The 23,235-nt window shown below is 49.2% G+C and overlaps 1 protein-coding gene across 2 annotated transcripts in view; it reads left to right on the plus strand.

Moving 5' to 3' along the window:
- KCNH5 (potassium voltage-gated channel subfamily H member 5) overlaps nt 1-23,235 on the plus strand; it is a 257,699-nt gene that overhangs the window by 155,763 nt on the left and 78,701 nt on the right. For both annotated transcript variants that reach the window (XM_077323911.1, XM_077323912.1), the window contains one exon: nt 11,226-11,425. In XM_077323911.1, the coding sequence (XP_077180026.1) occupies nt 11,226-11,425 (200 nt within the window). The remainder of the gene's footprint in view (nt 1-11,225; nt 11,426-23,235) is intronic.

Genomic DNA, 23,235 nt, shown 5'->3' on the forward strand with positions numbered 1-23,235 from the left:
CATCCCCCGCGCCCATACCCATGGATCATTATTTCACTCCGATTATCTAATGCAGACTCGTTGCCACGTATCCTGAGACGGACCAACTCATTCCAAGTGACAGCAACTGCCCACGGGCGATTCTTCTGGTTCATTAGGAGACAAGTCCCTTTCGTTGCAAAAAGGGATTTCTTAACCCTTCCCTGAGTAATTGCCTCGGAAGACGCAGGGAACTTTCCTGAACTCCCTGCAAGCACCTGCAGTAAAAGGAGAGTGCCTCTTCTGCACAGGGCCGTCTTAACAGCCTTTGTGGTGAAAACTGGTAATGGATTACGAGGCATAAAACCAACTCTTCTTCTTCATTAAAGGGCCCCAGGCAATGCAGTGCCCACACAACCAACCACTCAGAGGAATAAAAACGTAAATAATCGATAAAATGAAATTTTGGATGAATCGCGTCTTGTTCTCGTTTGCCCGTTTTTCGAGCATGTTCAGATCTCGTTGAACTCTGTCTCCTTCTGGGGTGTTTGCTACTCTTCCCTTGGAAACCTTCAGATCTCCCCCACCCCTGGTTCGAGGATTAGGTATTTGAGCAGCCTGGAACCACTGTGATCCATCCCTGGTTTTTCTTCCTAGAATCACAGAATCATAGAGTTGGAAGGGACCTCCTGGGTCATCTAGTCCAACCCCCTGCACTGTGCAGGACACTCACATCCCTATCACTCATCCACTGTCACCTGCTACCCCCTTGAGCCTTCACAGAATCAGCCTCTCTGTCAGATGGCTCTCCAGCCTCTGCTTAAAAATCTCCAAAGATGGAGAACCCACCACCAGCACCCGAGGAAGCCTGTTCCACTGAGAAACCGCTCTAATTGTCAGGAAGTTCTTCTGGATGTTGAGATGGAATTCAGAATCATAGAATCATAGAGTTGGAAAGGACCTCCTGGGTCATCTAGTCCAACCCCCTGAATGATGCAGGACACTTACCACCCTATTGCTCATCCACTGTCACCTGCCACCCCCTTGAACCTTCACAGAATCAGCCTCTGTGATATGTTAAGAATAGGAGTCACAAATACACTTTTCTTTTGATATCTATAAATGAATAGTTAAGATATGAATTAATTTTTTTTGGAATCTAAAGCCCATAGAGAAAGAAAAACTTTTTTCCCCTTCTTCCTTCGCACTGCGCATCTTAAACCGTATCGGCTAACCTGTAGTAGGAAGGGAAAACCACAGATCTGGCACTTTGAACAGATGATCAGGGGCCCTGTTTTGTTTTGTTTTTAAGAATTGGGTGGAACCAGCTTCCACCTGCTGTTGGCTTATTGTAGACTGTGTTTTTCTTAAAGGACCAAGCGAGTAAATGGTCTCAAACTATCGAGCTATTGTCAAATATAATCCACATTATTTTGTTAGGGAAAAATGGATGCTTAACAAGTCACGTGGGACAAGATGGCTTGCAGCAAAAATACCTCCTGCATGTGCTAAACAAGGAACATTCAAACCCCCGAGATCCAGCTGGCTGCCTTCAGCCCATCTTAAGCCTGGATCTTAGCCCTGCAAGAGGAATTCGGAGTGAGTCCTTATCTAGGGCTTCTCTGTGGTCCTCTCTAGTCTTGTCGTCTGCTTAAAAAAATATCAGCCAGCTACTCCTGCATGGACCAATCAGTGCCCACCTCCATGGCCCAGTGTTCCGATTCGGCTGAAGACGGCTTCATCCGCGCCCAAGGGTGACTTCCTATCGAAAGGAGAGAGTATTAAACTCTCTGGATCCATTTCACGGTTCCTTCGATTAAATCAAAGCCCGCGTCGGTCTCGTGTCATCTTTAATCTTCGAAATCCCTCTTGATTTAACGAGGCTCTATTTGAGAAGCAAAATTGTCTCTGATACATACTGGGGGGTTAGAGCGCGGCGCAGATGTTGGTGAAATATTTATGCTCTTCGTGCCGTCTCCCGCTGTTTGACCTTATGAGTGAGCGGAAGCAAAGGGGGGAGATGGGGTTTGTCCCTTTGGCTGTCTGGTCGTTGGGATCTTATTTCCGTGCTCACGGAGCAAGGACTCCACACCTTGTGAATGGGTGGACAGGGGGGACTGTGTCTGTGCTTGGCTCTTGTGGGTCTTTCTTGCATGCTCAGGGAAACGTCAATTGTCACTTTGGGGTCACTGTGGATGGGCAGGTAGTTGTGAATTTCCTGTATTCTGCGGGGGGGTTGGATGGATGTTCTGGAGGTCCCTTCCAACTCTATGATTCTATGATTCTAGATTGGTTTGGGAAAGGTCCTGCAGGAATGGCTTTAAGCTACATGGAGAATGATACCAGCTAGATATGGGGGTGGGGGAGATTTCACACTCAAGAAGTTCAGCTGTGAAATTGGAGGAGGTGGTGAGCTCTCCTTCACCGGCTGTCTTCAAGCAGTGGGTGGACAGATATTTATGGATGCTTTAGGCTGAACCTGCATTGAACAGGGGGTTGGACTAGATGGCCTCTGTGATTCCCTTCCATCACTATGATTCTATGAAAATCGTTGTTCTTCTAGGTCTTCATTCCAGGCTTTTGCAGAAGTTCACAGGCTTTGCTTTCAGATGCTAAAGTTTTGTTTTTTAAAAAAAAAACTGATAGCTATCCTTATTGTGTTTACTCCAAAACGATCTTTGTGAGTTCCACGAAACTCCCCTCTGGTTTTTAGAAAGTGGCACCAATGAGCAGGTACAGCTTTCCTCATGAACCAGTCTCCCACTACCTTCAGAGGTGACTGTGGTTCATCTGGCTAAAATAAATAAAAATCAATTTTTTGAGAAAAGTCCCTAATGAGGGCCCTGCTTCCCACCTGACCAAGCACCATCCCCCTGGTGACCATTTTGTGTTGCCATTCACAGAAGCCATATATTTGTTCAGAAAGTTTAAATATGGAAAGAGAGGGGAGGACCAGTTGCTTAAAGCATAAACTAATTTAAAAAGAAGAAGAAGAGAGAAACAAGTTTTGTGTAGATGGGGTGGGGGAGAGTCCTAACTAACTGTCTAACTGTTGTTCTGCATTCATTCTCTCTGTTCTGGAGCAGGGGTAGTCAAACTGCGGCCCTCCAGATGTCCATGGACTACAATTCCCAGGAGCCCCTGCCAGCATTCGCTGGCAGGGGCTCCTGGGAATTGTAGTCCATGGACATCTGGAGGGCCGCAGTTTGACTACCCCTGTTCTGGAGACAAGCAGGGAGGAAGTCTACTCAAAAGGAGCAGGATGTCTCCAAGTGAGCCAATCGTGATACTATAAAATATTTGGAAAATACCAGAAAGTCATAGTCATGTTGTATATCACATTGGGCCGTGTGTGGTTCTGGCGTGCTGTGTGCAGTTCTGGAGGCCTCACCTCAAAAAGGACATGGACAAAATGAAGAGGGTGCAGAGGAGAGCGATGAGGATGATTCTATTTTATTTGTTAGATTTATTCCCTGCTGCTCTCAGGCATCTGGGGCCTGGGGACCAAGCCCTGTGAGGAAAGGCTGAGGGACTTGGGAAGGTTCAGCCTGGTGGAGAGGGGACAGGACTTGAAGGACTTGAAAGGTTGTCACTTGGAGGAGGGCCAGGAGCGGTTCCTGTTGGCAGAAGAGGAGAGGACATGCAGTAATGGGCTTGAACTATATGCAGAACAGTTCCAGCTAGATATCAGGGGGGGGGGGGGGGCGGGAATTCACGGTCAGAGTAATTCAGCAGTGGAATGGGCTGCCTAAGGAGTTGGTGAGCTCCCCCTCACTGGCAGTCTTCAAGCAAAGGGTGGATACACACTTTTCTTGGATGCTTTAGGATGTTCTGGGCTGATCCTGCGTTGAGCAGGGGGTTGGACTAGATGGCCTGGATGGCCCCTTCCCACTCTATGGATTATAGGAGTCTAGTTCAGCAGTGGAAGGGGCTGCCTAAGGAGGTGGGGAGCTCCCCCTCACTGGCCGTCTTCAAGCAGTGGCTGGACAGATCCTTCTCCTGGATGCTTGAGGCTGATCCTGCATTGAGCAGGGGGTGGGACTAGATGGCCTGCATGGCCCCTTCCCACTCTAGGATTCTAGGAGTCTAGTTCAGCCGTGGAATGGGTTGCCTAAGGAGGTGGGGAGCTCCCCCTCACTGGCCGTCTTCAAGCAGTGGCTGGACAGATCCTTCTCCTGGATGCTTGAGGCTGACCCTGCACTGAGCAGGGGGTGGGACTAGATGGCCTGCATGGCCCCTTCCCACTCTAGGATTCTAGGAGTCTAGTTCAGCCGTGGAATGGGTTGCCTAAGGAGGTGGGGAGCTCCCCCTCACTGGTAATCTTTCAGTAGTGGCTGGGCAGATCCTTCTCCTGGATGCTTTAGGATGATCCTGCATTGTTTGTTTGTTTGTTTGTTTGTTTCTTCAATTTATAGCCCGCCACTCCCTGAAGGCTTGAAGCAGGTCACAATCGTCCAACAACCCCAATAAAATCCCATTAAAAATGGACATAAAAACATAACAAATTACATATATATAAACTTTAAGAGATGTCAGCAAAAACTCACCCTAACTTTAATATAATCCCAATGTCTGAGGAGAAAAGGAGGAAAGAGGGCACAAGTGGAGTTCGCTACTGCTGCTTCTGTGGGAGGGGCCCAGATCTACCTGGCCACCGAGCCTCAGCCATAGACCCAGTGGAAGAGTTCCGTTTTGCAGGCCCGTAGCCCCTTTGGGAGCTCATTCCACCAGGTCGGGGCCAGGACCGAAAAGGCCCTGGCCCTGGTTGAGGTTAGATGCACCTCTTTGGGGCTAGGAACAGCCAAAAAATTTGCACCCGCAGAGTGGAGGAGTTGTGTGGGGAGTTGGACTAGATGGCCTGTATATCCCTTTCCCACTCTGTGAGTCTATGAGCCTTCCTGATCCTTTGAGCTTCATTCTGGCTTGCCTCCACAACCGGCTTTTTTGAATGCTGAACAACAATTAGACAGTTAGCTATGTTTTTCTCTCTCTCCTTTCTTTCATCACAAAACTTATTTATCTTCTTAATCAACCCATTTGATTCATTTTAAGCAGCTCACGACTACGCTTCTCTTTGTCTATTTAAACTCCGCCAACAAGGTCTTCACAGCAAGGAAACAATCGATACTGCATCCCCCATCCCAAGCTGGACATTTTTGTGTGCCACGTTCAGAATGGAAGTGCCCTTCTGGCTGCTGATGCTGCCGTCAGCAGCTCTTGGCAGCCCGGGGTGGGGATCAAAAATAAAGAACCCTCCAGTGTTTATTTTTGTCCGTTAGCAAACGAGCGAGACGGAGCCCTCTCGGCTCTTGCAAAAACGATGGGGCCGCTGCTGTCTCAGCACATCCTCATAGCTTGAAGACGGCCTTTGGAAGCGGGGAAAGAAAAGCCGGGCTTTGTAGGAAATGCTTTTCTCGCACGGTTTACAGAGTCGGAATCGCGGCAGAGAATGTAAAACACGTTCCGCCTCTTAGGATAAGAGGATTGAAATAACTTAGAGAGAAGCACTGGCTGGGTCTTTTCTTCATTTACAACCACGGACAGGGGCTCAGGTTGCCAGCTCTGGGTCAGGAATCACCTGGAGACTATGGGGGTGAAACTGGGAGTGGCTGGGAGTTGGGGTGGGCAGGACTTCAGTGGAATATAATGCTGTGGATTCCACCCTCCAAAGCAGCCTTTTCTTCCAGGGGAACTGATCTCTTTAGTAGAGAGATGAGCTAAAATTCCAGGGGATCTACAGGTCCCACCTGGGGGTTGGCATCCTGAAGAGTTAGGGCTTTCAGATCCAGGCTGGAAAACTCCTGGAGATTTGGGGATGGAGCCCAGGGAGGGCAGGGGCCTCGGGGTTCCATGCCAGAGTGCAGGCTTTCTCAACCAAGGTTTCATGAAACCCTGGTGTTTCCTGAAAGGGTAGGTTAATCAATTTATATATATGTTCCCAGGGGCCAAGCCCATTGCATTCAGGTATACAATGGGTGCTAGATTGGGGTGGTGGTTGTGGAAGAACTCTGTGGACAGCCTCTCCCTCCCCCAGGACCTGGAAAGGCTGCAGGCTGGAGGCCCCCGGGCAGGGAACTCACCAGCAGGGGCAGCTCTCACACGGCGGGGATCTGCAGCCTCCGAGCCTTGGAGGGAAGTGGAAGGAGGAGGGGGTGGTCTGGGGTGGGGGATTGAAGGCAATTGGCTGGTCGCTGGACAGACAGGCAAACCGGTTGGAGGACGAGGCACTCAGGGGTGGGACAACTACTCTGAGTGGGTGTTAAGCGCTGAGTGGCACTTAAGCCATGAAACCAGCTCCTCCTCCAAGGGCTTACCAGAAATATATTAAGTGGAACACATATATATTTAAATTTTTAAACATTTGTTGATTGATATGGCCATATATGGTCATGTTGTTCCCCCCCCCAATGGCCACGAATGGGCGTGTAGGGGAGGGATTGCACCACTTCTGGGGATTCTTAGAGCCTGAAGAATGTATCAGGAATTTCTCAACAGTAAAAAAAAAATTTAGAAAGGCTGCCATAGAGTTGGTTCTTATAGAATCATAGAACCATAGAATCATAGAGTTGGAAGGGGCCATACAGGCCATCTAGTCCAACCCCCTGCTCAACGCAGGATCATAGAATCATAGAATCATAGAGTTGGAAGGGGCCATACAGGCCATCTAGTCCAACACCTTGCTCAACGCAGGATCATAGAATCATAGAGTTGGAAGGGGCCATACAGGCCATCTAGTCCAACCCCCTGCTCAACGCAGGATCATAGAATCATAGAATCATAGAGTTGGAAGGGGCCATACAGGCCATCCAGTCCAACCCCCTGCTCAACGCAGGATCATAGAATCATAGAGTTGGAAGGGGCCATACAGGCCATCTAGTCCAACCCCCTGCTCAACGCAGGATCATAGAATCATAGAATCATAGAATCATAGAGTTGGAAGGGGCCATACAGGCCATCTAGTCTAACCCCCTGCTCAATGCAGGATCATAGAATCATAGAATCATAGAGTTGGAAGGGGCCATACAGGCCATCTAGTCCAACCCCCTGCTCAACGCAGGATCAGCCCTAAGCATCCTAAATCTTATATGTATTGTTGCCAGATTCAGGTCAGGACATTTCTGGAGATTTTAGGGTGGGACCCGAGGAAGGCAGGAATGCAATGCCCCTCCCTCCAAAGCCTCTGTTTTCTCCAGGGAAACTGGTCTCTGTAGTCTGGAGGTGAGCTGGAATTCTGGGGGATCCCCAGACCCCACCTGAAGGGTGGCATTCCTAGCCAGAAAACTATGATGTACCTGTCAAGACTTGTTTTTTTTGTACCCCACTCTACCAGAAGGAGTCTCAAAGGGATTTACAATCCTCTCCCCTCAACAGACACCCTGTGAGGTAGGTGAGGCTGAGAGAGCCCTGATAGAACTGCTCTGTGAGAACAGCTCTAACAGGACTGTGACAAGTCTGTCTGTAGCAGAAGAAAAGAGCCAGCGTCCAGGAGCACCCGAAAGAATACAATTTATGGCAAGAGAGGAGTATTCATGAGTCACTACTTACTCCTTCAGATACCCAAGATGGGTCGCTGTGTTAGTCTGTTTGTAGAAGAAAAGAGCAGGAGTCCAGTTGCAACTGAAAGACTAACAAAATTTGTAGTAGGGGAGGAACTTTTGTGAGTCACTGTTCACTTCCTAGATGGGTAGCTGTGTTACTCTGGTTGCTGCTGCAGAAAAGAGCCAGACTCCAGGAGCACCTGGAAGACTAACACAGTTTGTGGCAGGGGAGGAGATTTCGGGAGCCCCTGCTTCCTTCTTCAGGCAGGCGAGCGTCCATTCCTAGAATTATTCTGCTACAGAATTTTTTAAAAAATTAAGATCCGAAGCATTGTGTCCTTGTTGTGTTTTTAATTATAAAAGCAGAGAGAAAGCAGGTTTCAAGGGACGAATATGGCTTGAATACAGCAGATTCTTGGGCATCGTTTCAAGCTTTCTGTCTCTCCAGTTGATCCCACCTCCTTTTTTGAGCGAAAAGTTCACAAAATTTTCCGCAGGCTTCTCCGAGCAGCACGTTTAGTTAGGCTGTTGCAGCTCTGCTGGCATCAACAATTTCAGCAGGCAAAGCTGGCTCCTTCAGACAGGGACAGTGTGACCTGGGGGCGGGGGGGGGGGGGGAGAGGAGGAAATCCAGAGTGCGTATTTTCAGAAATGCTGAGCCAGGCTGTCAGAAGCCATCGAATCTTTCAAGTCCTCATGAAACGTCGTCGTCCGTAAGTCGTGAATGCTCTTAGGCTTGTTATGATGGCCAGCCAGGACACTCTCAGACCTCTGGGTGGAACGTTAAACCGATCCATCAGCAGGAATGCTACAGAGTTTTGTGTCCTCTGTGTATGTGTGTGTGTACAACTGTCCTCAAGTCTCAGCTGACTTATGGCAAGTCTGTAGGGTCAGAAGAGCATCGAGGGCCAGGGAGGCCAAATTGTGGCTCTCCAGATTATAGTCCGTGGACATCTGGAGAGGCGCTGTTTGGCCACCCCTGATTTTGGGGTGGCAGCCAGGACACATGGCCTAGGCACCCCATGGGAGGGACATGGGAGGGAACAACCCTTGCCCTGCCTAGGATTCTATGTGGCAAGCTGGTGGGGGCTTGCCACATAGAGTCATAGAAGGGACCTCCAGGGTCATATAGTCCAGCCCCCTGCAGAATGCAGGACACTCACAATGCCTACTGGATGGGGGATACGCTGCTAGGTAACACTGTAGGCCATTCCGCACCGGGTGCCCATCTAGATGCTGTGGTAGACTTGCAGCCCAAGGTGGCTGGCCCCTTCAGCTTCCACCCAGCAGGAAGTTGGATGATGGGTTGGGCAGAGCACATGGAGTAGCCATGGATTAGGGTAGCCATGGGGTTTGGGGACCTTGCCCCCACATCACCGTCGCATCTAAGAACCAACTCTTCTTCTTCTTCAGTAATCTCAGGGCTCTCTCAGCCTCCCCTCCCTCACAGGGTGTCTGTGGTGGGGAGAGGACGGGAAGGCAAATGTTAGCCACTTTGAGCCTCCTTCGGGCAGATAAAAGCGGCCTATAAGAACCAAATCTTCTTCTTCTTCTTCTTCTTCTTCTTCTCCTTCTTCTTCTCCCTTCTTCTTCTTCTTCTTCTTCTTCTTCTTCTTCTTCTTCTTCTTCTTCTTCTTCTTCTTCTTCTTCTTCTTCTTCTTCAAATCCTCAGATAGCAGAGAGCCTCTGAATTCTGTTGCACAACCCAGGAGTGAGCATCATTGCACATCAGACCACTTCTGATTCAGTCGCAGCACAAGGACTTCATCCCCTCTTTTGTCTCCCGAGCACGGGAACAAATTCCCCCATGGTTTCAATGTCATTCCTGCAAAGTGCTTCCTGCAGGATTTGTGTGTGTGTGGAGGGGGGGGGGATCTTGAATTTTCCTACCCAGTGTCTGTGTGTGTGTGTGTGTGTGTGTGTGTGTTTAAACATTGCATTTCGGTGTATACAGAAAAATCTGTTCGACACTGAGAGATGGAAAAATAGGGCAGCTTTTGCAACGGGTAGGCGGTATGTTAATAAACAGAATTTAACACAGTGCGGTATGTTCTGAGGGACCCGGCTGCCGCTCAGCAAAAGCTAATTTAAAAATAGCAAGGAGGACTTTCCCCCTTCCCTTGGAAAGAAAACAATGCGCCTCGGATTCCAGTTCTGTGCGCAGTGCCACGGAAGCATCTTCACGTTCATTCCGACAGCCCTTTCTCACCATCCCTTCAGTGGACTGATGGTTTCGTGGGGAGAGGAGGGGGGACATAATGTCTTCTATCCAGCCGTGGGTCTGACCCTTCCAGGGCTTCTAGGAGCTGCTCAGTGTCTTAGACAAGGGCCCATTATGCGCGTACATCAGAGGAGTCAGCCTTTAATCTTGACTGGAAAATGTGTCTGCCCTACACACTGTTCTTTCCCCTCCAGTGTATTTATTCTGTCGGTGCAATTTTTAATAAAATACTTTTCTAAATCATATGTGACATGTGTGGGGGTGTCCAAAGATTTGTTTTAATTGGACCATTTTCCTATTACAGCTACGCAGTAATGTCCCGCAAGCCCCTTCCGTTGAAGTCCTTGTGGTTCAGGTTTTGCGCGTGCATTTTAGCATTTGTTCGTTGAATGAAAGGGAACAAAAAGAAATGGAAGCCAAGGAGGGGGGGGGGAAGCAAGAAATGTTCTTATGTACCACTTTTCTCTACCCAAAGGAGTCTCAAAGGGGGTCCAGTTGCCTTCCCAGGGCCCTGATATTATTGAAGAAGAAGAAGAGTTGGTTCTTATATGCCACTTTTCTCTACCCGAAGGAGCCTCAAAGCAGCTTACATTCTCCTTCCCTTTCCTCTCCCCACAACAGACACCCTGTGAGGTGGGTGAGGCTGAGAGAGCCCTGATATCACTGCTCGGTCAGAACAGCTTTATCAGTGCTGTTGCGAGACCAAGGTCACCCAGCCAGCTGCATGTGCGGGAGGAACAGGGAGTCAAACATGGCTGATCAGATTACAATCGCCTTCCCTTCCCTTCCTCTCCCCACAACAGACACCGTGTGAGGGAGGTGAGGTCGAGAGAGAGCTCTGATAGGACTGATAGGGGTTTCTTGACAGCTCTATAAGGGTCTTTCGAATAGAAGGACTGACTGAATTTTTACGTATATATTTTTAAAAATTGTTAAACATTTATCCAGTGATATGACCATATATGGTCATTTTGCCTGCCCGCCCCCCCCCATGACCAATGATGGGCCTGGTGAGGGGTAGGAAGGGGAGGGGCCCCGGGTGGGCGTGTCCACAGCTCTGCTCCCCAACCGTATTCTGCATGATCGTGCCACTTCCGAGGTTTCTCCAAGCCTGAAGAATGTTTCAGGTGTTTCTCAACGATAAGAAAGTCTAGAAAGGACGTCCCAGGCACTATTCCCTATCCCTGCCCCGTGCTGCAAATTCCCTCTCTACCTCGCCAAGCCTCAACCTCTTGTCTTAAGGGCATCCTATTTTATCTTACAAGCCCCGTCCCCTAAATGTCAGTATCTAAGCATTAAAAGGCCCAGGAAACCTAAAGAGGGCTAACTGCTTGGTATTAAAGTATATTTCCTGAGATCTCCTCCATGCACCTAATTCCCTTCGTTGGAAATGAATATTCAGAACGTTCAGCAGGCCGAACTTGAGGTGTCGTCACGCTAACGAGAACGACATTTCCAGCTTATGTGATCATCGGCTCTTTTTTTTTCTTTTTTCTGTTCTCTTCCAGCTCTTCTTTATGCAACTATTTTTGGAAATGTCACCACCATTTTCCAACAAATGTATGCCAACACCAACCGCTACCATGAAATGCTGAACAACGTGAGGGATTTCTTAAAGCTGTACCAAGTCCCCAAAGGCCTTAGCGAACGAGTCATGGATTATATCGTCTCCACGTGGTCCATGTCGAAAGGGATCGACACGGAGAAGGTAGGAGCGCGCCTAAAGAACGCCCCCTTTTGCTAAACGATCGGAGCCTTAATGCGTTAAGCGATACAATGCTAAGTGATCAATGCTAGTATTAGCGGGGACGTTCACAGAAACGTTAGCTGATGAAATGACGCGTTGAAAAAGCGATTCTCATTATCGCCGACGTTGTAAACATTCAGTAGGCTAAGATAAATGACATTGAATAATGTACCGAAATCTTCAGAAATGTAACCGCCGTTGACCGTACCCTCGGCTTTTCATAGTTACATGATGTAGCAATGGAAGGGGAGGGAGATGGGGAGGGTGGAAGATGGAGAAAGGCAATGAATCAGAACATACTGTACATGCTAGGGACAGTATCCAACCAGAGGAGCTAACAGAAGTTCCCATTCAAACATATTGTGGTGATCTGTCGGTCAAAGCACAGCAGTCTGATGATCATTATACTATCTCACTGACTTGTGGGAGAGCTCTAAGTTCAGCCTAAAGCTAGTGATACGGAACCTCTTTGCCCTGATGTGTGTGTTTTCTACCACTGCAGCTGTGCATTCACAGGCTCCCATTTTGTAACTTGCTTTGCTGTTAATGATTGCTTGCTGCCATAAACTGAATATAGTTCTATGAGAATTACTATGTGGAATTCAAAGGTGCCCTTCTGCTGGAGGGGCACTTATGAGAACCGGAGAGGAAGGGAACAGGGCACCTCCAGTGTAGATTGCAAGGGAAAGTAATTCCCAGTCAGAGAACCCAAGAAAGAGCCATACAGTGGGAAGGAGCCATAAAAACCATCTAGTCCCACCTCCTGCTCAAGGCCGGATCAGCCTCGAGCATCCAGGAGAAGGATCTGTCCAGCCACTGCTTGAAGACCCCCAGTGAGGGGGAGCTCCCCACCTCCTTAGGCAGCCCCTTCCACTGCTGAACTAGACTCCTACAATCCTAGAGTGGGAAGGGGCCATCCAGGGCATCTAGTCCCACCCCCTGCTCAATGCAGGATCAGCCTCAAGCATCCAGGAGAAGGAACTGTCCAGCCGCTGCTTGAAGACCGCCAGTGAGGGGGAGCTTCCCACCTCCTTAGGCAGCCCCTTCCACTGCTGAACTAGACTCCTAGAATCCCAGAGTGGGAAGGGGCCATCCAGGCCATCTAGTCCCACCCCCTGCTCAGGGCAGGATCAGCCTCAAGCATCCAGGAGAAGGATCTGTTCAGCCCCTGCTTGAAGACCCCCAGTGAGGGGGAGCTCCCCACCTCCTTAGGCAGCCCCTTCCCCTGCTGAACTAGACTCCTAGAATCCTAGAGTGGGAAGGGGCCATGCAGGCCTTCTAGTCCACCCCCTGCTCAGTGCAGGATCAGCCTCCAGCACCCAGGAGAAGGATCTGTCCAGCCGCTGCTTGAAGACCCCCAGTGAGGGGGAATTCCCACCCTCTTAGGCAGCCCCTTCCACTGCTGAACTACTCGGACTGTGAAAATCTTTTCTGATATCTAGCTGGCATTGTTCTTCACATAGCTTATACCCATCACTGCGGGTCCTGTCCTCTGCTGCCCACAGGAACTGCCCTCCTCCAAATGACAACCTTTTAAATACTTCAAGAGAACAATCAAGTCCCTTCTCCATCACCGCTTCTCCAGGCTGAACCTTCCCAAGCCCCTCAGCCTTTCCTCACAGGGCTCAGTCCCCAGGCCCCAGATCATCCTCGTCGCTCTCCTCTGCACCCTTTGAATTTTGTCCATGTCCTTTTTGAAGGGAAGTCTCCAGAGCTGCACACAGGACACCAGAGGCAGTCTGAACAATGTTGTAAACAATTGGACAGTACACTTTATGATTTAGAATGTTATAATTCTGTTGATATGCCCCCAAATCGCCTTAGCCTCCCCCCCCACTTCTCCACAGCATCACACTGTTTGCTCATATTTATTTTAGTCTACCTGTACCCCAAGATCTTGTTCCTGCGCATTGCTACTCAGAAGTGTCTCCCCTCTCTAGGGCCCATTCCGCACACATAGGATAATGCACTTTCAATGTGCTTTGGCAGCTGGATTTTCCTGTACGAAACAGGAAAATCTACTTCGAAAGTGCATTGAAAGTGCATTAGCTATTGTGTGCAGACTAGGCCTAGTATGCCTGCTTCTCCCTTCTGCTGCCCAGTTGCATCACTCTGCACTTCTCCTTGTGTTGGGAGAAGCAGTACAAACTTGTTGGAAGCAGCAGCAAATTTCCCGACAATTCAAATCCCGTTCTTTGAAAAGAAATATCCCCTTCCCTATAAATAGCAACGATAGGTCTTCAAAGCCAAGGCCGCCAATACGATCAGCAGACTGCAGCAACGTTGAACAAATCCATAATCTAGACCTCAGCAGAGAAACCCACCTGGAGCCAGAAAGGATCCCTAGGAAATCCACGGTGGGGTTCAGTCGAAGGCGATCCATCACAAAGGCCAGCCCCAGGAAAAACCTGGATGCCCCAAACAGCCTGGGGAAAGGAAAGGGTTGGATCTTGTGCTGGAAAGGAAAAACAGGGCATAGAAGCGTTGGGGGAGATTTGAGGCCAGGACATCAGAACATCAGAGAAGCCACGTTGGATCAGGCCAGTGGCCCATTTGATCCCACACCATGTCACAAAGTGGCCAAAACTCAGGTGCAGGGCCTACAAAAGGGAGCTCCTCCACCAGGCGTTTGGTTGAGGTTGACCCAGACCCTCGCTTCCAATTGGCCCTCAGCCCCCCCCCCCCCGCCTCCTATTATGACCGCCACTAATCTGCCTAACGCACTGGGTCCCAGTAAGAGTTGAGCAGAGGCTCCTTTGCAGTTCCATCATATTATTACTGCTGTTATCATGTTGGAGGTAGTATCGCTGTATTGTTATTGCTGTTGGCGCATGTGTTTCCTTATGTTATCTGTACCTGTTCCCTGTTCCCTGTAAACTGCCCTAAGCCTTTGTGGGAGGGCCGCATATGAATGAATGAATGAATGAATGAATGAATGAATGAATGAATGAATGAATGAATGAATGAATGAATGAATGAATGAATGAATGAATGAATATCTGGAGGTCCACCAGCAGGGTCAGAATTCCAGAAGCCCTCCCACTTGTGTCTGGGGAGAAACTTTTGTGAATCACGGCTCACTTCCTAGATGGGTCTCTGGATTCATCTGTCTGTCGCAGCAGAAAAGAGCCGGAATCCAGGAGCACCTGAAGAACTGGCAGGGGAGGAGCTCAGTACTCAATTCTTCAGGTAACTTGTGAAAATCAGGGTCAAGCAGGGTTAGTACTTATATAAGGGAGACGACCAATGAAGCCCAGGGTCACAGTGCAGGGAACAGGCAAAGCACCCCTGACTGTCTCTTACCTTGGGAACTCTGTGGGGCCACTCTTCATTGCCTGCTCTACCCATAGATGATATAGCTCTGCTGCGGTAGCCATGGATCACAAATGCATCTGGACCTCTTTTTTATGACCAGCTTACATAGATGTACTGTCCATGGACTACAGTTCCCATGAGCCTCTGGTGGGGACAACGGTTATGTGGACAGATTGGGCGATCTCCCTGAATGCCAAGATCAAAGTTTTCAGTCTACTCAGCCACTGCTGGGAAGAGTACAAAGAGCTTGGTCACATCTCTCTGGAAAGCATGATGCTCACATTTCTGTGACACATGGCAAATAGCCTGGCAGACTGCTCCACAATCACATTCGGGACCTGGTATCCAGGGGTACATCTAAAACATATTACACTGAAATATAGTAGAGCCTTTTTTGAGGGCCAGTGTGGGATAGTGGTTAAAGAGCAGCAGTCTCTAATCCAAAAAACTGAGTTTGATGCCCTATTCCTCCACATGCAGCCAGCTGGGTGACCTTGGGCCAGCCTCAGTTCTCTTAGAACTGTCCTCACAGAGCAGTTCTCTCAGAGATCTCTTGGCCCCACCTACTCCGCGGAGTATCTATTGCGGGGAAAGAAACGGAAAGGTGTTTGTAAACTGCTTCGAGACACCTTTGGGTAGTGAAAAGTGGGGAATAAAAAACCAGATACTTAAAAAAAAACAGGTTTGATTCCCCACTCCCCCATATGCAGCCAGCTGGGTGACCTTGGGCCAGTCACGGTTCGCTTAGAGGTGTTCTTGCAAAACAGATCTCTCTGAGCTCTCTCAGCACCACCTCCCTCACAGGGTGACTGTTCTGGGGAGAGGAAAGGAAAGGTGTTTGTAAGACACTTCAGGACTCCTTCGGGTTGAGAAAAGCGGGGTATTAAAAACCAGCTCTTCTTCTTCCTTCTTTAGCCACTGTGTAATGAAACTTGAGCTAGAATGTTTACCTGGATGAGCCTCCCTGCCAGCACCTTAAGTTAATTTACTCTGCTGTATCCGCTCGACATTTTCAAAAGAAGCCAATGACTTTCACAGCAGAGGGAGTCCCGTTACGACGTTCTTCACCCCCATCTCCGTCGACTGCATTTCAGGCAGGAAAAGGTGCATCAGCGGCGAGATTAATTCCCTTCCGTACCGTCCAAATAATGAACAGAACAGGGAAGAATCTTTCGTGCCTCGAGCCACACGGAGAGTCTATATTTAAACCTGGCCAGCGGGTTCCTATGGTGACGGGAAACTCTATTGTATGGGAACTGGAAGGTTTAAAAATAACTTGCTGGCACCAACAGCTTGAGATGAGTATGTCATACAATAGTTCCTGCTTATGAGCGTGTCTTTGGCAGGAGAAAGTCCCATGAAGTTTGTGACAAACCTTTACAAGGCAGCAGCCGTTCAGAGGCGATCTGGATCCTGCTACTGTTAGGTGGATCGAGAACTGGTTGACAGATCACACCCAAAGAGTGCTTGTAAAGGGTTCGTTAACTTTTTGGAGAGGAGTGATGAGTGGAGTGCCTCATGGATCTGTCCTGGGGCCTGTGTTGTTCAAGATATTTATAAAGGATTTGGATTTGGGTGAAGGAATACAGGGGGGTGCTTTTTAAATTTGCAGAGGACACTAAGCTGGGAGGGGCAGTGAACACAACAGAAGACAGAATCAGAATACAGGATGATCTTGACAGGCTGGAAAACGGGGCTAAAATGAATTAATATAGTGAAAAAATGTAAAGTTCTGCATTTAGGTAGGGAAAATCAAATGCCCCACTATAGGATGGGTGAGACGTGTCTTGGCAGTATTATGTGTGAAAAGGATCTGGGGGTCATTATATTATATTATATTATATTATATTATATTATATTATATTATATTATATTATATTATATTATATTATATTATATTATATTATATTATATTATATTATATTATATTATATTATACTATACTATACTATACTATACTATACTATACTATACTATACTATATTACATTACATTACATTACATTACATTACATTACATTACATTACATTACATTACATTACATTACATTACATTACATTACATTATATTATATTTATTTCCTGCCACTCCCGAGGCTGGCTCGTGACGGGTAACAACGTCCAATAAAAATCCCATTAAAACCCCATTAAAACAGACCACAAAAACACAGTGACAGATACATGGCGGAATACCTCCATCTCCCCCCTCCCCCATCCCTACCTCTGGAAAGGGGGAGAAGCAGAGGCAGGGGGAAAGATCCTGCTCCAGGTGGGCCCTGGAGATTTGCCAAAATAGCATCCGCTCTCGAGACCACAGAAATCAGTCCCCCTGGAGAAAATGGCCATTTGGGAGGGTGGGCTCTGTGGCATTATACCCCGCTGAAGTTCCTGCCCTCCCCAAACTCTGCCCTCCACAGGCTCTGCTCACAACTTCCTGACCTTGAGGTGGCAAACCTATCTCTCGCTGCTAAAGATGCTCTTCAAACTGCCCCACTCATTATCTTGTAGTGAAACGGTAGATCCCACATTAGAAGAAGAAGAAGAAGAGTTGGTTCTTATATGCCGCTTTTCCCTACCCGAAGGCGTCTCAAAGCGGCTTACAGTCGCCTTCCCATTCCTCTCCCCACAACAGACACCCTGTGGGGGGGGGGGTGAGGCTGAGAGAGCGCTGATATCCCTGCTCGGTCAGAACAGTTTTATCAGTGCTGTGGCGAGCCCAAGGTCACCCAGCTGGTTGCATGTGGGGGGGCGCAGAATTGAACCTGGCATGCCAGATTAGAAGTCTGCACTCCTAACCAATACACCAAACAAAATTAGGTCCATTGCAGCTCATTGTACCCGGAAGTGGTGCCTGGATTGGTCAACAAGGGACCTTTGTGCCCAGATCTCTGAAGTGGTCATAGAATCATAGAGTTGGAAGGTACCTCAAGGGTCATCTAGTCCAACCACCTGCACTTTGCAGGAAATTCACAAGTATCTGTCCACCACAGTGACCTCTATTCCATGCCCAGATGATGTCCCCCCCCCAAAAAAAATCCCCGAACTCCTGGTCAGTCTGGCCTGGAGGAAATTCACTTTCCAATCCCAAAATGGCGATCGGCATTTCCCTGGGCAGGCAAGAAAGGGCCACAAGAGCCAAGCTCAGACACCACGGTCCCTTCTGCCCACCCACTCACAATCTGCCTAAGTTCACAGAATGAGCATTGCTGTCCAATCCAGCCTCTGCTTAAAAACCTCCAAAGAAGGAGAACCCCCCACCTCCCAAGGAAGCCTGTTCCACTGAGAAACCACTCTGACTGTCAGGAACTTCTTCTGGATGCTTAGACGGAATTTAGAATAATAGAATCCTAGAGTTGGAAGGGATCTCCTGGGTCATCTAGTCCAACCCCCCGCACTATGCAGGACACTCACAACCCTCTCGCTCATCCACTGTCACCTGCCACCCCCTTGAACCTTCACAGAATCAGCCTCTCCATCAGATGGCTCTCCAGCCTCTGTTTAAAGATCTCCAAAGATGGAGAACCCACCACCTCCCGAGGAAGCCTGTTCTACTGAGAAACTGCTCTGACTGTCAGGAACTTCTTCCGGATATTTAGCCGAAAATACTTTTGAATTCATTTCACCCCATTGTTTCTGCAGGTCTGACCCTCTCGGGCAACAGAAAACAACTCTGCCCCATCCTCTGTGCGACAGCCCTCCAAGTACTGGAAGATACCTATCATAGCTATCTTAGTCGTCTCTAGAATATTTCCCGCGACGCTTGGATACAGTCAAAGACTTGAACAGTCGGGGATGTAATCAAAACACGCTTGACAGCGAGCAAAAAATTAATAGGAGGCCTCCCTTAAAATAGGTCATTACGCAGAGCATGGCAAACAAGTCTGTTCGAGCCAACTTTTTCAATTAAGCTGGAGATCTTCCTCCTCCGTGCCCGGACATAAGTCCTCCCACGTATTCCCTCCCTGGGTCTTTTTTAAAATTATTATTACTGTCAGGCTTGCCTGAGGCTTAGGACATGAGGATGCCAAAGGTCATGGAATCCTGCCTTTGTTCCAGAGGTACATAATGTCACAGGCAGAGGGAAAGTATGTCCGGCTTTACTCAATAACAGAGTCTTGGGAACAGGGGCACCTTTAAGGCCAGCAACATTTTATTCAAGGTATAAGCTTTCAGGCGCCTGTACACTTCCTCGGGCACCATGACATGGGAATGACCAGTCCATACACACAGGGTGAGCAGTAACTGGGCATACAGCATCATGAAGATGTTTAACAGATTCAGCAACCATGCAGGAATAACAAGCTTCGTGTATAAGGTTGCCCTCAGTTTGGGTTTAACCCTGGGGTGAAGGGGATAGAGAAGGAAATAAATATGTCAACATTGGGGAATTAACAGGCAGATGAAGTCAGTCTGGTATCGCGGTTAAGCGCTGTGGACTCTAATCTGGCGAGCCAGGTTTAATTCCCCACCTCCTTCTCCACATGCAGCCAACTGGGTGACCTTGGGTAGGTGAGAGTTCTCTTAGAGCTGTTCTGTCAGAACAGTTCTCTTAGAGCTCTCTCGGCCCCACCTACCTCACAGGGTGACTGTTGTGGGACGAGGAAGGGAAAGACTTTTTAAACCGCTTTGGGACTGCTTTGGGTAGTGAAAAGGAGGGCATATTTTTTAAAACTCATCCTCTTAATTGTGGAAGGCTGAGAGGAATTAACCGAGACCCAGCCATTAACCTCCATCCGTCTCCTTTCAAGCACAGACGCATCTTCATCACATCTTCTCCTTTGCTCACTCAAGGGGAGCCATCAAAAGTTTTGGGGCAGGGGAAGCATTTGTGGTCGGTGTTTGAGCTCTGGAGGCAGGGGGTGTGAGCGTATCGGGACTATGTTTCGGGGGTATATTAGCACCTTTGGCCAAACCAATCCACCCTCAGCATTTTTTAAAAATAAATTCTTTAAGCACTTCAGGAAAGGAAAACCCAACTAAGGAGGATCGCTTCTCCGGGTCAGAGGAAGTTAGCTGTTGAGGAAAGTGGGTGGTTAAAATCTCCCTTCAGCTTAGAATTTGTTTGTTTGTTTATTAGGAGATTCTTAGGCCAGCCCTCTTGAAGCTGGCTCATCTGCCCCTTAATTTCTAAGGCAGCTTTGGCCAAGCCACCATCCTTCCCCGACAGTATGAGATAAAAATGCCAAACTGCATGGCAAGGCTGTTAGAGAGACTGATGCATTGGATTTATTTTCTCCCTGCCTTTTTCCCTAAAGGGGAACCCAAAGCAATTTCCTCATCAATTGTTCCTCCATTTCATCCTCACAGCAGCCCTGCGAGGTAGGTTAGGCTGGGTGTGTGTGACAGGCCCAAGGTCTGGTGTGTCACAGGGAAAAAAAGCTTCCTCACGAACTTGCTAATGAACTCCACCCAGACACAGGGAAATGACCTAGACACGGGAAAATCACCTCCCCTGGGAGACTTCCCAATAAGACACGAAGGCGATGCGTTCCCCCGCCCTAGAGAAATAAATAAAATGGCCAGCAACCAGACCTGTGTAATTCGATTCAAGCCGGTTGAAAAGTACCCGAATTGATTTATGGAACGAATTGGCCAACTCCCGTCCGAACCGCCGTTTTCCAATCAGTTTAAGTGGCCGAATCAATCTTGCTCGAATTGCGATCCGTCGGTTTGAGCAAGTGGCCGTTTAAACTTTAAAAGGAAAGAGCAAGGGGGAAATTTCCCTTTTTTTCTTTTCTGGGCTCGGGGGGGGGGTGAGGTAGAGGCACCAGACTTGCCACATAGCTGCCGAAGCCTCTCCTCTAAACAGCCCCCAAGTTCCAAAAAAGTTTGGACGGGGGGGGGGGGTTCAATTCTAGGGGCACCCAGTAAGAGGGTACCCCCATCTGATCTCCGTTATTTCCTATGAGAACAAAAGCCAGATTTTCTGGTCTATTCTCACCATAGGAGATAGTGAGCTTCCTGACGAGATTCAAACTAGGCCTTCTGTAGATGCACACAAAACAGAGAATGGCCCAATCCCCCACCCCTGAGGAACTGAGGACTGGGAAATTGAACATAACAACATTTTACGAAATCCCTGTAGCTCCATGAAGACCGCAGAGAATAGGGGAAACACTGCTTAGAGAAGCCGTTTCCAACCTTTTGACTGTGGAGTTATCCTGAAATATTTTTCAGGCTTTGAGGTACCAGGAAGTGGTGTCAGCTGGCCACGCCTCCCTGACGCCCCCCCCCGCCAAACATGAGCCGAGTCTCGGGCAGCAAAGGGTTAAATAGCTGAGATCTCTCCCCTTCCCACCTCCTCAAAGCCATTTTGGGCTTTGGGAGCCCTGTTGGCCATTTTGGGAGAGGGCAGGTCAATCTGCATGCCTAGGGTGCACCCAGCACCCTTTGCCAGAATCCCAAACATAGCCATAGGTTCAGAAAGGCTGGGGAACCCTGGGCTACACCTACCCAGACCTCTGGCTTACCATTTGTGCTCTGTTTTGCTCTGTGGTTACTATCTAAGCCTCTCTACTAGAGAGAAACGATTTTGGGTAACACTGTGGTTTCCTTGGCGTGCATCTGCTGCTTTCTAAAGATTCTTCAAGGCCCTGCACACTTCTAGACCTTCTGCTCATCTCTGAGCCCTCCGAGCAAACAGACGTGTCCTCTAATCCAGCAGTCCCCAACCCTTGGAGCGGGGACCAGGGCCGGTGCGTGGATCAGTCGGTACCGGGCCGCAGCTCCTCCTCGTCCTCCTCCCTGGCTGCTGCCTCGGGGGCTGCCCTGCCACTCTGCCGCTGGCTCACCTTTGGTGCTCTCCAGCGGCCACCATGGCTGGGGCTCCCCCTCGGCGTGGCACTGCGCAGCTGCTGCTGGCAGCGCCCTCTAGTGGGTTGTGGGAAGCCACGGGTGCCAGCGGGAAAGCAAGTGGAGCAGGGGCTCAGGTGGCAGCGGCGATGTCCTTCGGCAAAAGACTACCCCCCTTGGGCCTGAGTAAAATTGTCAAGCGTTGACCGGTCCCCGGTGATAAGAAGGTTGGGGACCACTGCTCTAATCCCTTATCTGGCTCCAGTTGCCAATTCTCTGTGCATTCAGGTGCACACTAATTTAATGAGGAGTTTCGTTACTGTTCCGCAGCGCATGTCTCCCTCCTCCGAGTGCCTGTGTCAACTTTCCCCATATTGGTGTTAAAATGGAAACTGATTAGCCTCAGTTTCGAGACCTGGGGATTGCTCAGCAAGCTGCGCAGGTATAATGACATTTCCTCTTTTCCTTTCTTGAAAAACTCCTTTGGAGCTCATTGCCCAATCAAAAGCTTGAATCGCCCCTTGAGAGCCAGATTAATCACAGGACTTTATGTCGAGGCCCGCAGTGCAAGTATTTGGATGATCCAAGATTTCTGTAGGTTGTGGGTCAGCTGCCTAACTCAGTGGCAAGGTTGCCACCCTCCACGTGGCACCTGGATATCTCTTGCAATTACAACACCCATGATCTGAAACAGTCAGATACTGAATCCCAGAGCCAAGAGGCAATGTGAGTGGAAGGCCTTGCCCTCCATGCTCTGTGGTTGGCCTCCCAGAGTAACTGACTGGCCACTGTGGGAGACAGGACACTAGATGGACCCCTGGTCTGACCCAGCAGGGCTCTTTTGGTGTTCTCATGAAGGCCTCGGCCTCTCTGCCCTGTTATTGGCCCTCCAGAGGAACTGGCTGGCCCCTGTGTGAGACAGGATGCTGGACTAGATGGACCCCTGGTCTGACCCAACAGGGCTCTTTTGGTGTTCTCATGAAGGCCTCGGCCTCTCTGCCCTGTTATTGGCCCTCCAGAGGAACTGGCTGGCCCCTGTGTGAGACAGGAGACTGGACTAGATGGACCCCTGGTCTGACCCAGCAGGGCTCTCCTGATGTTCTTAGGAAGGCCTCGGCCTCTCTGCCCTGTTGCTGGCCCTCCAGAGGAACTGGCTGGCCCCTGTGTGAGACAGGAGGCTGGACTAGATGGACCCCTGGTCTGACCCAGCAGGGCTCTCCTGATGTCCTTAGGAAGGCCTCGGCCTCTCTGCCCTGTTGCTGGCCCTCCAGAGGAACTGGCTGGCCCCTGTGGGAGAAAGGAGGCTGGACTGGATGGACCCCTGGTCTGACCCAGCAGGGTGTCGGGAACCTGCTTGCTAACTGAAAAAACAGGGTGCCCCTTGAAGAAAACGTCACGCCAGGCCTGGTGAACGATACAACAGGAACAAGCTTTATTTCAGCAACGTGGAGTCCGCTGGTATGGAGTAAGAGCTTCCACCGAACTCCAGGTGGAAGCTCTCTTTTATACAAAACCCACCTCCTTTGGCTGTATTGCCCCACCCAGTACTTCCGGAGGGAACATGCTGATACAATCATGACTCATGCACATATGCGAGGTTTTCCGGGGTTCCCGATGGCCCATTTTCCTGGAACAAAGGGCCATCTCCGGGCCCTTGTCAAAAGG

The sequence above is a fragment of the Paroedura picta genome, chromosome 2, assembly GCF_049243985.1.
Source record: "Paroedura picta isolate Pp20150507F chromosome 2, Ppicta_v3.0, whole genome shotgun sequence".
NCBI lineage: Eukaryota > Metazoa > Chordata > Lepidosauria > Squamata > Gekkonidae > Paroedura > Paroedura picta.